This window comes from Bos indicus x Bos taurus, chromosome 14 (genome assembly GCF_003369695.1).
Source record: "Bos indicus x Bos taurus breed Angus x Brahman F1 hybrid chromosome 14, Bos_hybrid_MaternalHap_v2.0, whole genome shotgun sequence".
Taxonomy (NCBI): domain Eukaryota; kingdom Metazoa; phylum Chordata; class Mammalia; order Artiodactyla; family Bovidae; genus Bos; species Bos indicus x Bos taurus.
The window spans coordinates 1925650-1942643 of NC_040089.1; the positions used below are offsets into that span (position 1 = coordinate 1925650).

The following is a 16994-nucleotide window of genomic DNA, read 5'->3' on the forward strand; positions in this document are numbered from 1 at the left end:
GCCGCTCGTTCACGTCACTCAGCCGCAGGCCAGGCCAGGCAGCGTCAGGGGCCCTCAGCCTCCCAGGGCACGCTGACCCCAGAGCCCCAGGCCCACCGCCGGCCACCTTTGCGGCCGCTCCTGAGCCCGGCTGGGTCTTGGCCGCCGCCTCCAGCTCCTCCTCCTCCTGCTCCTCATCCTCCTCCTCTCAAGACACCTCTGCAAGCCCGTCACAGCGCCCTTCACCACAGTAGCATCGGCTCCACTCACAGCTCGAAGCAGGGCCCCGCAGACCCTCGCCTCCCCCGTCCTGGGGAGCTACTGGAAGGACTTTAGGGAGAAGCTGGAAGCAGGACCACCTGCGTCCTGAGGGCTGCCGAGCGGACAGCAGGAGGGCCTGCAGGAACAGCAGGGCCGTCGACGCCCCAGCAGAGGCCCCAGCAGACCTTTTCAGGGGGTCTGCACCAAACAGGTGGGGGCAGGTCAGAGATGCACATGCACCCAGGACACAGCCATGCCCTGAGCGGGACCGTCACAGGCCTGGACGACGGGGCAGGGCCTGCCTGTCAGTCACGGGGAGGCCGCCTGTTCTACCGGCAGAGCTAGGCCCGGCCTTGGGATGCTGCAGGTGGGCATACTCTAAGGCCCAGGGGAGCTGGCGGGGGGGCCCCGGGTGCTCAGACCCGTCCTGCTGGCCCCCCGCCTGGGAGCGGGGCAGGAGCTCGGTGGCCCCCGTGTGTGACTCTTGGTTCTGCAAGTTCCACCATGAGGCCCAGCTCAGCCCAGACGTCCCACCCGCCCTAGTGGGCCGGCACCCCGTCCCCCATCCGCCGTGACCCTCAGGCTCTCGCCCACCGGGGCAGCCCTCAGTGCCTGGGCTGCACCTGTGTTTATGGGCGCCGTCTCTGCCTCAGGCCCTGGGCGGTCGAGGGAGATGTGTTCACTTCTGTTCAGTCGCTCAGTCTTGTCCGACTCTTTGCGACCCTGTGGACTACAGCACGCCAGGCCTCCCTGTCCATTACCAACTCCTGGAGTTTACTCAAACTGATGTCCATTGAGTCAGTGATGACATCCAACCATTTCATCCTCTGTCGTCCCTTTCTCCTCCCATCTTCAATCTTTCCCAGCATCGGGGAGATGTGTGCATGTTGCCATTTCTACCTCTGAGTTTTCACCAAAATGCGCGAATTCAGAGGCTCGTTCTCTCTTCCTAAGAGTTGGCTTGATGCGTGTTTGCGTCTGACAGGTCAGCCCACAGAGCACCAGCTGGTCTGTGCTGAGGGCTGTGCCCACAGCTGTGGTCATTGCCCGCTTGTCTGGGCAGCACTGGGTCCTTCTTGGGGGGAGAGGAAACGGCATAGAGAACTGCCCTGGTGCTCCCGGGGGTTCCAGCCCCGTTCCTACTGGGTCGCGAGCCCAGGTGCTGGCCCACCCCTGTCCTGTGCCGCCAGCCTGGCCATGCGTCGTTGCAGGGTGGGGTGGACCCGCGGTGCTTTACGTGACACTGCCTTTCCCCCCGTTGCCGCAGAGGGGTGTCCTCTGGTGTCCCAGGGTGGCTCAGCTGTGCTGCTGGGGCGATGTCTTGGGGGCTTTGCTGACACACCCAGCAGGCCCCTGCTTGAAGCCCCTGGTCCCCACTCGGGGCTGCACGGTCGTCAGAACCAGCTGCGTGGTCGGGGACGCCGGCGGCCGGCACGTGCTAGTGTCCTGGGGGCAGCGGTGTTCCCAGACCCTGCTGGCCGTCTTCGCGGTGGCTCTCTGTGCAGAGCTGTTCCCGGCTTGGACTCACCCATTCTGAGGGGCTGCCAGGCCCCAAGGACAGACAGTGCCAGGCGCTCTGTCCTGACACTCAGGCGGGCCAGGGCCCACGCCGGGCGGGTGGGCGGTGCCCATCCCTGCAGCCTCTGACCTCTGGAGGCCAGACTCCCCATTTGTGCCTCCCCCGCCCCCGCTCCGGGTGACCGGAGGGTCTCCTCTCTGTAATTGCTTGTGTTGTCTTGATTTGCAGATAGTATTGAAGCCGGCCTTGAGGCTGCGTCCTCGCACACAGAGGCGGCCAGTGAGCTCCTCGCTGGAGCCAGCCGGCACCAAGTAAGTCAGTGTGAGGGCACAGCCCTCCGCCCCTGCCCGCACCAGAGGGGCAGGCCCTCAGGGTCTTCTCTGCGCCCAAACCGACTGCTATGGGGGAGGGGAGAGGTAGGGGTGTGGGCCGCGTGCCCAGGGCGGTCAACCTTGCCTGCCCGGTCTGCACCCCCACCGAGGCTGTGTCCCAGGCCTCTGTCCCCGGCTCAGCAAGCGAGACGCAGGGGTGAGGGGTGAGCGTCTCCCAGGGGCGGGTCTCGCTGCCGTGGGCACTGGCGGGGCTGTGGCTCCCCAGCCTGGTGGGCAGCACCTGGCTGCCCCGACAGGAGGCCCAGTGGCTTTGGCTGTCCTGGAGTGGGATGCTGTGGAGAGGGCTCCCTGTCTGCCCTGGGCCAGGCGCGGGGCTGGAGCTGGCAGGGCCTCGCCACTTGGAATGTGTCGGCTGGCTCCGGGACAGTAAGGACCAATGTCTGACCTTCGTTTGCTTGAGGCGGGGCATCAGGCAGCTCTGGGGACACAGCCGCGACACAGCCGTGAGCCCCTGGCCGGGCCTGGGTCCAGCAGGAAGTGGGCGCTGCGAGCATCCTCGCGCCTGCCGCCTGCCCCCAGGTCCCCTGCTCCGTGCCGGGCCCTCGCTCAGAGATGGAGCCCCCAGAGCCTGTTCCCCAGATCTCGCGTCCTAGGGGTGGGGTGGCCGGATGGTGCAGTCCAGTGACACGGGGCCCTGTGCCTGCTGAGGCAGGGAGGGCTTCCCAGGTCATGCCGAGCAGGAGCCAGGGCAGAGGCTGAGGAAGGGGCTGCCCAGGCAGGCTCAGGGTGCCACGCCAGGGGCTGGACCTGTGTGGGCCGTGCCACTGGGGCCAGGGAGGGGCCGGGGAGGTGGTGGACGCTGTCCATGCTCCCTGGGGGCTTTGGAACGTCGGCACTGTGCTGGGAGAGGGACTCGGGGTGCCTCCGGGTAGGAGGGGCGCAGGGTGGGGCCGGCCACAGGGGAGAGCAGCCCCTCCCAGCAGAGCCTCCGTCCCCAGGCCTCCCCCGGTGGGGAGCCCGGAGGCCATCGGACTCTGCAAGGGCGTGTCGTGGGGGCACCCGCTGGGCCCACTGCTGGCCGCCCCTTTTTTGCATCGGGGCCCCCTGACTCCTCGGCCAGGGCAAGGGTTGGGCACACGTGACAGCTGGTGTGGCTGCCGGGGGTGGCCTGCGTCTGCAGGGTGGGGCGGGGCAGGGCTGCGGCGTCTGGTGGAGGCTCGGCGCCCTCTGCCCACACAGCCTGCCTCCCAGAGAGAGGGCACCGCCGGAACTGGCAAGCACGGTGGGCTCCCCGGGCCTCCAGAGAGAGGGCACCGCCAGAACTGGCAAGCATGGCGGACTTGTCAGAAGCCCAGCCTGGCCTCTGCCGCAGGAATGCGGAGCTGGACATTGCCCGCCGAGGGCCTCACTCCCGAAGCCTCATCTCAGGAGAGAAACAACGAGCCGGCAGGGCAGCTGACTCCTCCTCGTGCCCCCAGGGGCCACCGGGTCAGAAGGATCAGCACGAGCCTGGACTGTGGAAGGAGGAGGAGGACGAGGAGGTGGTGGCGGGCGGCCACCCGTGCCTGGGCTGCAGCAGGCTTGGAGCCTGGCCTGCCTGTTACCAGAGGCGCGTGGGCCCGGTGCTCTGGGGTGAAGCTACCCTCCCAAGGTGGGACCCTGCCCCATAGGTGAGGTGAGGGGGCTCCGCCCAGGAGGTGGCCTACGGTGGCCACCACGCAGGAAGCCCTCCGGCTCCCGCCCGCTGCCTGAGGTGCTGGGAGGTGTCGGCAGGACAGGTATCACGGCCTCTGGCCTTCCGCGTGCAGACAGGGCTTTGAGACCCAGAGGAGAGGAGGGCGTCCCACAGTCACACGGCTCCCAGGAGGTGGAGCTGGTTTTGGAGCCCAGCGTGTAGGGGTCCAGGTCTCAGCTTCTCCTGGAGAAGTGCTGCTTTTATGTCCACTCTGCTTATCTTCCTGGTCATCCACGTGGCGGATGGCTGGCTGGACAGACAGATGAATGGAGGGTTGGGGAGATGGACAGATGGACTGAAGGGCTGGAAGGGGATTAGCACAAGCACGTGGCTGGACAGACAGAGACGTGGGTGAATGATGGCTGGGTGTGTGACAGGCTGGCTTATGGGTGGACGGCTGAGAGATGAAGTGGATGGACGGGAAGATGCACACGGATGGATGGGTGGATGGAATGAAAGAGGTGGGCTGATGGAGGGACGGGTGGATGCTAGACCAGCAAACGGGCAGACAGATGAAGGGATGGATGTGTGGGTGGATATGTGTAGGTAGACAGATGGACAGACAGGACAGTGGGTAGATGATGGCCAGATTGGGTGAGCAGACAGACAGACAGACAGACAGATGGCAACCTAGCGGTGGCACCTTGGCCTTGGAGCCGCCAGGTTGGAGTTTTTTCTCAGCATCCCTGGAGGACATCCTTTGCCCTCTGAGTCTCAGCGTCCTGTGAGGGCGCTGCTGCCGACCACGGGCCCCGAGAGAGGCCGAGATCCGCCGTGTGTGCAGAGGGCCTCGTGCACTGAGGGTCCTCCCTGCACTGCCCGGGTCCTGGCTGGCGAAGGCTCACGTTTCCCGTCTCCCCCTGCTAGCTGACAAGGAAGACGAGGCCCCCGGCTGCCTGTGGTTCCCCCTGCGGATGCTGGATGGGCCAAGCCCGCCCGAAGCCGACCCTCTGGACCCCCGAGGAGCCTTCCCCGTGGCCGCCTCCTCACCCTCCCCGCCCACCTCCCCGGGCTCAGCGCCCCCGGCGGCTGCGCTTCCTGGGCCCCCCCGGCCCTCGCCGCCCACCTCGGCAGGATCCCAGCCCTCTGGGAAGGCTGCGGGGCCCGAGGCCTCGGAGCTGGAGCGGCGGCTGCTGGATGCACAGCGGCGGCAGGGCGCCCTGCTCAGCGCCTGGTCCCAGCAGCAGAGCACGCTGATGGCCCAGCAGAACCTCCTGCTGGAGCGGCTGACCGAGCAGAGCCAGCGGCTGGCCGATGGCGTCGAGGCACTCACCCAGACCCTGGGGAGGCTGGTGGAGGCCCTCCCGGCCCGGGGTGCCTCGCCCACCAGCCCAGGCGGCTCCCCGGGGGGCGGGACCGGTTGCAGGCCGGCCAGAGCCTCGCAGGGCAGCCGTACTGGGCCAGAGGCCTTCTCAGGGATGATCCTGAAGGTGGAGGAGGAAACCTAGGGTCCGAGCCCCACGGGCCCTAGGCGGAGCCGGAGAGGACACGGGACATCGCCAGCGTGCCCCTTCTGTCCTGCCATCGCCTGTGGACCCAGCGACCCTGGGGAGTACAGGAACGAGGTCTGCTCAGGGACGATGTGGGGGATGGCAGAGCCCCACCCTCCCATCCGGCACGTGCACGCAGGCACAGCACCTCCAGACCACTGCCTGGTGTGTAGACCCTGGAAGTGTGCCTCAGCCGGGCACCCAGAAGACGCCCAGTGTGTGCCCCGGAGTGACTCCTGGGAGCCCCGCTGCTCTGCAGGTGTACAGACTGGGGTGGGGGCTGGGCCCCTGCGTCTGCTTGGTTTTGCCCCAAGAGACCCACGCCTGAGGGCCTGCGGTCATTGTTTATGTCTACGATGAGAGATATATGTGTGCACAAATATTCCTTGGTACTCGTCGGGGTGGGGTGCCATTTTATACCTACTGACTTTTTTTGGAAAAATATTTTTCTTATATAAATATAAAATAACACATTAAAAAACGAAAGCGGTGACGCGGGCGATGCTGACAGAAAGTGAGGTGCAGCCGGTCTGTCCTGGTGGTGGTCTGTCCCCTGTGGTTCCCCGCAGGCAGCCCTCAGCCCTCCCTGGGCTTGCGATCCGCCTCGCCTGTGACCCTAGGATGGGGCGGCCCTTCGGGGCAGCCCCAGGAGGCAGGCTCATGGCGGGCCACGTGCTTCAGTGGGGGTCGGGGCCCTTGTGGCCCTGAGGCCGGGCTCCACTCCGACTTCCCCTTTGTCTCCTTCTCCGGACTTGTGATAACAGCCTTTTCCGGAAGTAGGACGCTGAGGTCTTGGCAGGAACCAGACAGTGAGCTGACCCCCAGGCTCCCGGGGCAGCCCGGCTCGGAAGGAGCTGAGCACAGGGTGGAACCTACACGGAAGGAGGGATGTTTCGTGGTTTCACTGTTTCCCGCGGAGCCAGCGGTGAGTCAGTAACTCTCGTCCACAAAAGCCCCCAGGTTGCTTAGTGGCCTATCCAGCACTCTGCAGCGTGGCCAGCGTCCTTCCAACCTCCTCGTCCCTGTGGTCAGACGAGACCGGGTGTTCTCCAGGGTGGCCTTTCCTGCTGCCCTGCAAAGGTTGGGTGTATCTCAGGTCTGCTCTTGGTGGATAAACTGCAGGTTAGGGGTGGTTCAGACTGTAAAGAGTCTGCCAGCCATGCGGGAGACCTGGGTTCAATCCCTGGGTCGGGAAGATCCCCTGGAGAAGGAAATGGCAGCCCACTCCAGTGCTCTAGCCTGGAAAATCCCATGGACGGAGGAGAGTGATAAGCTATAGTCCATGGGGTCACAAAGAGTCGAACACTACTGAGAGACTTTTACTAGGAGCCCACGCGGGAAACAGATTAATGTGGAAAAAGCTGTGGTTGTAAAGGCTTTGCTGGTTTGCAGGGAGAAGTGAAATAGCCAGGCTTGTCCCCTCCCTGCAACCCCCTCACCTCACCAGTTACCCCAGCACTGAGCTGGAGGCATCTCTGAGGCCAGCCCTGAGATCCGGGTTCCTGGCAGACGGGTCTTTCTGGCTGGGGGAGGGCCCCGCAGGCCTCTGGGGGACCCTCAGAGGGAGGAAGAAGCATCACGTGAGCCCACAGGCAGCTGTCACGTAGTCTGCAGGGGGCAGGAGGGCCAGCATCACAGAATAACAGGTTCAGGCCCGCCAGGTGCGGAGGTCTGCACCCCGGGACCTGAGCAGGTGACTGTGTTAGAAGTTGAGGCTTTTAGAAGGGATCGAGGTGAAGTGGGATCCCTGGGGTGACTTCCATCTCAGTGTGAAGAAGAAATGAGGACAGAGATGCGTGCGGGGGGATGGCTGTGTGAGGACCCGGCAGGAGGCGGCCAGCCACACGCCGGGGGAGAGGCCTGTTCGCCCTCATCTCTGACCTCCCGCCTCCAGGACGGGGGTAGGCGGGGGTTGCATTTCTGTTAGAGCTGCCGAGTCTGTGTTATTTGATTCGGCAGGCAGCTGTTACTGGCCCGTGCAGACCCCGGAGGAATCAAGCAGATACCTAACGTAAGATAGTTTCTAAGGAATATTTTTAAAATGAGGTGAAGTCACAAAGATGAGTAGTAGTAACATGATCAGAAGTGACCCAGCATGTCTGGAAAGGGCCAGTGACAACTTTTAAGAACAAAGAACTCGGCGGGAAGCCTGGCAGCATCCTTGGTCACAGATGACATTTGAGGCTTAGTTGGAGAAATAGCAACACGACAGGAGACCTCAGAAGGTGGGAAGGGTGACAGAGAGATGAAAGGGTGCAGAGGACCAGAAATCCAGCCTGGGTCTGGCAGGGTCCCAGGAGAAGAAAATCGAATGAGGAAAGGTGGTGTGTGACCCCCTGACCCGCCGTCCGGCAGACGGGGGTGGGGGGCACGCACAGCACCGGATGGCTCCACGTGCTGGGAAACCTCGGCCCCTGAGCGGGAGGCCAGCTCAGGAAGGGGGACAGAGCGACAGCGCCACCCCCACCAGCTCAGTCACAGGCTCAGCAGTGGAGGCCGTGGGGAGACCAGGCCCAGAGAGGGACTGTCACCTGGAATCAGGCCCCAGGCAAAGCCACCTCAGGACAAAGAGGACTGAAAGCGTGAGGGTCTGTTGCCAAGGGACTTTGACAAGAAGAGCCTCTGAAGGGCGGACTGCAGGATGGCCCCAGGAGGAAGGTGTGTGACACGGGCGGTGAGCCAGGAAGCCGGTCGATACAGGACTGATGGTGAAACCGTTTCATATCAAGCAATGGACTTGGAGTGTGCTGTCTGATTTGCGTGGGTCAATGTTTCCGAAAGACGGAACAGCAGTGGGGCAATGACAGTGTGTTGGTTGCAAAGGGTGATTACATTATTAATTTTGGTGCCTGTTAGTAGCTATATGTGGTTAAAAACTCAAGGGTTCCTTCACTGAAATTGAAAACTTACACTCTGCAAATGACTCTGTTAATAGGATAAAAAGGCAAGCTACTTACTGGGAGAAAATGTATATCACATATCTGATATAGGACTTGTATTCTGAATGTATTAAGAGCTCTCCAAATCCAGCTACAAGAAAACAAACACTTGAATTAGAAAATTTGGGCAAAAGATTTGAGCAGGTCCTTCACCAAAGAAGATACATAGATAGGAAAAAAGGAATAAGAATGCAACTAAGCAGACAAAACTCATTACTGAATAAAAAAGGGGGGAAAAGAGAAATTAATATAGAAGACAATAGATAAATAGAAAACCCGCGGCAAACCTTTGGTATTGAGTCCAGTAAACAGGTTAATGTGGATGGACTCAAAGAGCCCATTAAACGTCGAGACTCAACAGAGTGTAGGAAAAAACATCTCTTTGCCATTTAAAACTAATCCAGTAAAACGTAAGGACAAGAAGGTGAGAAAGTGTAGAGAAAGACATGGCAGTCAGAGCTGGGAAGAATGTGGGGGGCTAGCCCTATCAACATCACTCATATAAGTAAATGTCAATATATTAAATAGGACAGCATGGCCGGTTCAGCTCTTCAGAAAGACGAACAATCCTTCATCTCTGTACACTTAAAACAAGCTCCAAATAGATGGGTAAAGCCGGAACTGCCTGCCTGCAGAGGGAGTCCATCCTGAGAGTGGAAGGTGTCAGCATGGGCACAGAGCAGGAATTCGTTAAGATGGTGCAGGTTTCACTGATAACCAGCAGCTTACTCACCAGACCCTCAAACAAGTAACACTCGGCAGATAACACCCAGTCTTCTCCAGGACGCCTGGATTTTGATCATGACTTAGGTCGAAGACCAAGTGTCAGCAAACTTCAAAGAATCAGTAAATGGGTGAAACACTGCAATTATTCAAAAATGCAATTAGGAAAATTCTCTCATTAGATAGCATCAGCACAAAAAGAAAAATTTCCTTGTATGTTGGGAAATATTTTAAACAGTTCTAAATAATTGGGAAGTCAAGAAGAATAAATCATTAACGGATATGTAAAAATACATAATTGAATAATAATGAAAATACTGCATGTCAAAATCTGTGGGGGTACTTCAAAGGAAATTAATAGCGTTAAATGCTTATACAACAAAAAGAGAAAGGCTGGAAATTAATGAATTAAGATATTAAAAAGACATTAAATAAGAGTAAAATGACTGCAGAATAAACCCTGAGAAATTAGAAAGAAGAAGATTATAGAGACAAAGCAGAATTTATTACTGACGCTCCAATACTTTGGCCACCTGATGTGAAGAGCTGACTCAGTGGACAAGACCCTGATGCTGGGAAAAATTGAGAGCAAGAGAAGGGGGCGACAGAGGATGAGACAGTTGGATGGCATCACTGACTCAATGGGCATGAATCTGAGCAAACTCCAGGTGATGGTGAAGGACAGGGAAGCCTGGTGTGCTGCAGTCCACGTAGTCGCAAAGAGTCGGACACGACAGAGCAACTGGATGAGAACAACAAGGGCTGGCTCTTTGAAAAGACTACGAAAATGGACAAACCACTGGTAAGGTTGATCACACATTGAAGGAACAGACATTCCAAAGTAATGAGAGAATTCTGTGAGCAGGCCTAGGCCAACAAGTTTGGAAACGGGCAAATGGACAGATTTCTAGAAAAGTACAATTTGTCGACACCAACTAAAGGGTAAAAGGATCGGTGGTCCTTGTAACCATTAAAGAAATGGAATGGGTCAGGAAGACCCCCCCTCCACTGTGGAGACTGGCCTTTGATGTATGTTCTACCCAACTTTCAGAGCAGAGATCCAGTCTTGTACAAACATTCCTGGACCACAGGAAAAAGGGAAATTCCTAAATATGTAACAGTAGGTCGAATCAGAGATGGCATACATTCAGGAGAGGGACATTACGGGCCCATCTGTCTCGTGGACACAGACCATCAGAGCACAGCATGCGCTGACCATGCTGAGCCCTGTGGCCTGCCTTTTGGTGGTTTAGCAGGAAACCAGGAAACACTGGCTTTGGGGAAAATAATGTCCTCCCACCCCCACCCAGGGTGCTGCTTCTGGGGGCGGATGACGGAGGATGCTGAGCTGAGAACAGCCCCCTCGTCCCCCACCCTTGGGCGGCAGCAGACAGCAAGAATGCCCGTCCTGGCTCCTGGGTGCTCAGCGGAGGTTGGCCTTCTCCCTTCCTCCTGTCCTGCATGCTTTCCAGGTCCTCACTGCCCCTTTCCTGAAGGTCTTCACTCAGACACGTGCTCCTCAGAGAGGCATCCGCGATCCCTCTCACCTTCATAGCCACACGCCTGCACATGTGCCCTGGGAGTCCTTGTCCTCTTGGGCAGGTGACCTCCACCCGGCTGGGCTCTGGGTGCCCCGGCCCCCAGGACGGCGCTCAGCACGAGCCCATGCTTGGTCAGCACACACCGCGTGGCTCCTGCACCTCCTGGCTGCCCAGGTGTGGACGAGGCCAGGGCATCAGAGGCACCGGGAGGCAAAACGGGCATGGTTCTGATCAGAAAGATAAGAGATGCAGAAAGAAGGAAGGTCTCCAGTGGGCCGGGCCCAGTGTCCGGTGCAGGCCTGAGGAGCGAGGGCACCTGAACTCATCCAAGCCCAGCAAAGGGCAGGACTCCGGGCAGCCTGGCCCAGGCCCGGAGCCTCCAGGGAGGACGAGGAGGGACTCCCCAGCCGGAGCCCTCCGTCCTGTCCCCAGTGACCTGAGAGCCACGAGGCCTCGCCCGGGCAGTGGGTGTGAACCCTGCTGCCCTGGCCGGGCTGGGAGCCCGCCCTGGGGGAGAGGAAGCTGCCTTTTCATTTGGAGGCGAGCTGGGTAAATAAGCAGCGATGGATTTGCCAAAGTCTGAGCCCTGGGTACCAAGAACACCGGAGAACCTCATTGTGATCGCATTGTTATAGCTTCTCCCTGCCGTCTGCTGAGAAATGTAGATGTGAGTTGGGTTCCAGGCGCGGGGAGGGACAGCTGGCGGGGCCACAGGGCCGGGGGCGGGAGGGTGGCCCGCACTTGGGCCTCGGGCTGGGCCCCAGGCCGGGCCCTTTCCCACCCTGCTCTGTTTGCTCCTCCAGTCCCTCTCGAAGTGATTGCCAGCAGAGACAGAACCCCAGCAAACATTTAAACCCATCTGCTCATTACTGGGCTCGCTGCGCCTGGGTGGATGGGCAGAGGTCACAGGCAGAGGTCACTGGCATAGCACAGAGAAACTGGGGAGCCCTGCACCCCACTCTGCCCCACCTGCCCCCGTGTCCTTGGCAACTCGGAGCAGCTTCAGGTTGGGTGGGTCTGCGTTCAAGCCTGTGGCCTAGTTTCAGTGTGACTCTGTGGGCTGTCCCTAGCCCCCCCCGAACCCCCCCGCCCCAGCTCTCCGACAGGCGTGGGGACCAGACCTGGGTGGGGGGCACTTGGAGCCCACAGGCAGCAGGGAGCGGCTCATTTCCTGGGGCCCAAGGTGGGCAACTGCAGCCTCGAGCTCCTGTGGGCCTCTCCCAGCGAGGCCCCCTCACCCTTTTTTGCCCCGGGAAGAAGTCTGCTCAGGGGAGGTGAGCCTGCTCTTGGGGGTGGGCTCAGCCCTGATTTGGGGCCCCCTCCCGAGTTCTTCCTGCTGCACTAATCTCACGAGTAGAGCTCCCTTTGAGTGTGGGAGTCCAGCTGGGCGCTGGCGGCCAGCCTGGCACACGCCCCCGATTTGTAGACCAGGGTCAGGGATGTCCTTGAGGCCTGAGAGGAAGTGCTACAGAGATGACTGAAATGCCAGCCCTGTGGGCCAGACCTGGATGGAGGATAAATCCCCACAGCCTCCCAAGGGGGAAGGAAGTGTCTCAGGGCGGCGCGTGCATGCTCGGTCACTCAGTCATGTCTGACTCTTTGCAACCCCATGGACTATAGCCCGTCAGGCTCCTCTGTCCCTGGAATTCTCCAGGCAAGAATACTGGAGTGGGTTGCCATTTCCTTCTCCAGGGGATCTTCCTGATGCAGGGTTTGAGCCCCTGTCTCTTTTGTCTCCTGCACTGGCAGGTGGATTCTTTACCACTGAGCCACCTGGGAAGCCCCTGAGGGGTGGTGGGACTGTCTTAAGCTAGAAGTGCCTGCCTCCTGCTTCCCTCCAACCCCGAGGGGTACCTTTGAGCCCCCAAGATGAGAAGAGTCTCAACCCCTGCTCAGATGAACCCCATGAGGCCACACGGGGAAGGCTCGTCCAGGACTCCAAGACACACAACCAGCACCGCTCAACCCCGTAGGGGCACGGGGATGGGCAGGCCCTCGGATGGTGCCTGTGTGTGCGTGTGCTCAGGCATGTTGTGCTGTGCATGAAGTTTATGTGTGTTCACGTGTGTGTTGTATGTGCCTGTGCACTGGTGTGCAGAGGTGTATGCCCCTAGCTTGCCTCCCAGACAGAGTTGGGAACCCGGAGATGGGCATGGTCCACTTCCTGGATGGGGTGCCAGGTGTGCAGAAAAGCTTCTCTGGGAGGCAGCTGGTCTGCAGGAGGCAGAAGAGAGAGCTGGACTCTGGGCAGAGGAAGAGCTGGACGCCCGGGGCCAGGCCTCCAGCCTCTGCGCTGCCCACCCCACCCCGGGAGGAGGCGGGGCGCCGGCCTGCACCTCACAGTTCCCGGTCCCTGGTCAGACAGGCCCTCTCCAGGGCGGGTCTGTAGAGAGCCCAGGCCCTGTCCACAGTGCCCCTGACCCCCAGCCTCCAGGCGGCCCTTCTAACAGAGCTTCCTCCTGGGCTGACAGTCCCAAGCTGGGCATCCGAGGGCAGGGTGGGCAGATGAGGGGCCAGGGGTCCCGCAGAAAGACGATGGTCTGGAGGAGGTAGGAGGCTCCCGGAGGCAGTGCCTGACGTCCGGCCCAGTCCTGGTGTTGACTGACTGGCTGTCCAGGGTGCCGGGCTCGCAGAGGACTCCGGCTCATGCCAGTGGCCCCAGTGTCTCCCCTGCAGGACCTTCCTGCCCCTGCCCCTGCCTGCTGTGTCGTGGGGAGGGCCGTGGGGACCTGTGGCCCCTGGAGAGGAAGGAGGAAGGAGGCTAAGGCTGTGGTCACCCCCAGGCGGGGGCTGGGCTAGGAGTGGGGAATTGGCTCCTCCGGAGAGGTGACGAGGGGACACCGCCCCTCAGTGGAGTGACGGGGATGGCTGTGTGCGTGGGAAGGTCCCTTTCAAGGCAGAAACAATGCAGTTTTGAAGTGGTAGGGAATTTGGGCTCATTTTCAGCAGCTGTATGCAAATTGAATGCAAATGAGCCTGCCTCCCTTCCAGTACCCAGGAGAGGCCCAGGGAAATGGGGTTCTGGAGAACCAGATCAGCCCAGCATCCTGTCCGCATGCATAGCAAGAACCCCCTTCTTCAGAAGCCGGGCCGAGTAGGGGACACTGCTGCTTCTGTAATGTGAGGACGGTCCCTGGAGTCCATCAGACTGGGTTCTAGTCCCAGCTCTGCAATGACTACCTGTGTATGACTGAGCACATCGCTGAGTCTCTCTGCTCTTTGTTTTCCTTTGCTGTAAAACACGAACTGATAATGCTGGTTGCCTGCGGAGCACTTAACACGGTGACTTGTTCCTATGGTGGTGGTGGGGATGGTGGTGGTGGTGTGGACTATAGTATTTTGTTACAGGCACCTGAGCTGACTGACACAGTGGGAATGCTGAGGGTGATGATGGTGATGATAATGGTGATGGTGGTGGTGATGATGGTGAAGATGAAGATGGTGATGATGACGGTGATAGTGATGGTGATGGTGAAAATGGTGATAGTGGTGATGGTGGTGGTGAAGTTGGTGATGGTGATGTGATGGTGGTGATGATGGTGATGGTGGTGGTGGTGATGGTGAAGATGGTGATGGTGGTGATTGGTGATGGTGGTGATGGTGATGGTGGTGATAGTGGTGGTGGTGGTTATGGTAGTGATGGTGGTGATGGTGATAATGGTGAAGTTGATGGTGCTGGTGATGTGATAGTGGTGATGGTGGTGGTGATGTGATGGTGGTGATGGTGGTGATGTGGTGGTGGTGGTGGTGGTGGTGATGGTGATAATGGTGAAGTTGATGATGGTGGTGATGTGATAGTGGTGATGGTGATGATGGTGGTGATGTGATGGTGGTGGTGGTGGTGATGTGGTGGTGGTGGTGGTTATGGTAGTGATGGTGGTGATGTGGTGGTGGTGGTGGTGGTGATGGTGATAATGGTGAAGTTGATGATGGTGGTGATGTGATAGTGGTGATGGTGATGGTGGTGGTGATGTGATGGTGGTGGTGGTGGTGGTGGTGGTGATGTGGTGGTGGTGGTAGTGGTTATGGTAGTGATGGTGGTGATGGTGGTGATGTGGTGGTGGTGGTGGTGGTGGTGATGGTGATAATGGTGAAGTTGATGATGGTGGTGATATGATAGCGGTGATGATGGTGATGGTGGTGATGTGTGGTGGTGGCAGTGGTGGTGATGGGGATAAGAGCAAGTCCTCCACAACAGGTCTGGGACCGAAGCTGGGAGAAGGGAGAAGAAAGTGATCTCTGTCTGTGAGATGCTTGGATTGTCTGCAGAGGCCTCCCCAAGGTGGGGCTGACATCCCAACTTGTGTCCTTACCCTCCAACCCCCGGAGGCCTCTGTCCCTAGGAGCTCTGCTCTCCACGATGCCTCCACTGCCGCCTTGCCCTTCGGGGCTGCCAATATGCCTGACTTAGGGCGGCTGTGACATTGGCCTGGGGACCTTCCTTTCCAGAGGCCCTGCTGTGCCAGGAGGGTGGTGCAGGTGGGGGTGGAGAGCACAGGGAGGATGGCGAGCACTCCTGGCCCTCTCCCCCTGCCCCCACCACAGGACACACCCTGTGCTCGGTGCAGACGGCAGCCCCAGGCCCCGCTCCTTCCTCTGCACTGCTGTGCCCCCACCCCGCTGTCATCCTGCCTCCGGGACCTGCCTCCCCAGGCCTCCAGCTCCCCGGGCGGGCACGTGTGCGTCTCTACTCTCCTGGCCGACAGCACAGGCCAAGTGCAGCGTGAGTGTCAAGGACGGACCTGCCAGAGGAGCTGCTGCGCTCCCCACCGTGCAGTGAGGGTGGTCGGAGGATGGAGCTACAGCGTGCAGAGCCCCAGAGTGTGGCCAGTCCCCGTCCTGCTCTCGTGACAAATAGCCACTGTTGCCCGCTTTGTGGATATGGGGCTAAAACTCCGGAAAAGCCAGCACTTGCCCCAAATCGTGCGGCTGGTGACAGGGCGGGGTCAGAATTCGAATCCAGGTCTCTGATGCCTGGGCTTGCCTGCGCATCTCAGGATTTCTGACCGAACCAGACGAGTGTCGTGCTGGAAGGACCTGGCAGTGGGAGGAACCGGGGGGTAATGGCCGCAGAGAGACGGGGTGCAAGGGTCCGGGGGGGCAGCCCCCACCCCACCCGCCATGCGCAGACAGGGCTTCAGAGTGCTCTGGCAGCCCAGGGAATAATTGTCCTGTCCATCACCTCGAGCTGCTGGAGGTGGTCCGGAGAGGGTGATGGGCTTGGTTGGGGGGAGCAGCTCCTCAGTGGAGGGAGGGGCAAGGCTGGGGCGAGGGGGAGGCCTCCAAGCCAGGCCTCAGAACACATGGGCCACCTGGAGGCTGGCCACAGCCCCAAGGCTTGGATCCCAGAGGAATCCAGGTGGCTGGGCCCTGCCTTCCACAAACAGATATAGATTGTTTCATTGAAAACCTCAGTGCTACCAGGCCCACGGGACCAGGCCTCAGCTCTCCTGTGCTTTCTGCTGGGAAAGAAGGGGAGAGGGAGGCAGAACTGTAGCCCCCTCAGTGAGAAGCTGGGGGAAGCTCAGTGGAATTGATTGCTGTCCCTGGAACAGGCTCAGCTCTTACTGCAGCCCCATCCCAGGCCAGCCTCAGGTCTGAAGGGGTGTGGGCTCCTTGTCTGTGTGAGGGCTCAGATGCCGTCCTCCAGGGCGGGAGGTGCAGGGCAGGGTGGAGGGGGCTTGTGTCCCAGCTCTGTGCACCCCCCCTTCACTCAGCCAATCCTCACGTCTGCCGTCTGCAGGGCAGGCAGGAGGCAATGTGCCCGCTGTATAGAAGAGACAGGTGGGGTGTCGGGAATGGTTGGGGGGCACCCAGTGCAAGGAAGATCCCCGAATGGGGATGCGATGCTGGGGCCGCCCCTGGGCCTGATGTGGGGGTGATGGCGGCAGTGGTGACAGTGAGTGACGGGGGTGCCTGCAGGGCTCTGGTCCTGACCAGCTCCTCCCGGGAAAGGAACGGAGCTTAGAACTGGCCCAGCCTGAGTTCTGGCTGCGTTAATTACTTGCTGTGTGACTTTGACGAGGTCTTGTACAATCTCTGAGCCGTTCTTGTCTGGAGGAATCCCCTTGCCCAGGAAAACTGCCAGTAACTCCCGTCGGGAACCCAGCACAGCCAGGCCTTCTTGCAGCAAGCACTGTCTCCACCAGCACCATCGTGGGGGTGGAGGGCAGGACCCCAGCCTCAGACTGTCTGTGAGGAGAGAAGAGGCCCAGAGAGGCTCAGAGCCTTGGCCTGGGTCACTCAGCCAGTCGCGGGCCCAGCCCGGATGGAAACCCTGGTGCCTGAATCCTGGCCATACACCTCCACCTGCTGCCAATGCATTATTAATCCGGCCCTCCTTGGAAGACAAGCAGCGTGTCTGTTTACCTCTTGACAGCAGAGATGGTGAACAACAAAATTAAACCAAACAAACCGCCCAGACATCAAACAAGCTCTCCCTCCGAGCGCGTGCTCTGCAGATGGAAGGATGGGC

The 16994-nt window shown here is 59.9% G+C and overlaps 1 protein-coding gene across 11 annotated transcripts in view; it reads left to right on the top strand.

Moving 5' to 3' along the window:
• Nucleotides 1-16994, top strand: part of TSNARE1 (t-SNARE domain containing 1) — a 117777-nt gene that overhangs the window by 75148 nt on the left and 25635 nt on the right. For 3 of the 11 annotated variants that reach the window (XM_027560700.1, XM_027560702.1, XM_027560706.1), the window contains 2 exons: nucleotides 1988-2070; nucleotides 4694-5120. The exons of 2 other annotated variants lie outside the window; for them this stretch is intronic. In XM_027560700.1, coding sequence (XP_027416501.1) covers nucleotides 1988-2070; nucleotides 4694-5023 — 413 coding nt within the window. In that variant the 3' untranslated portion in view covers nucleotides 5024-5120. Of the gene's footprint in view, nucleotides 1-1987; nucleotides 2071-4693; nucleotides 5841-16994 lie in introns of those variants that run through there. 6 more of the 11 variants (XR_003514385.1, XM_027560701.1, XM_027560704.1 and 3 more) reach the window with 2 other exon arrangements.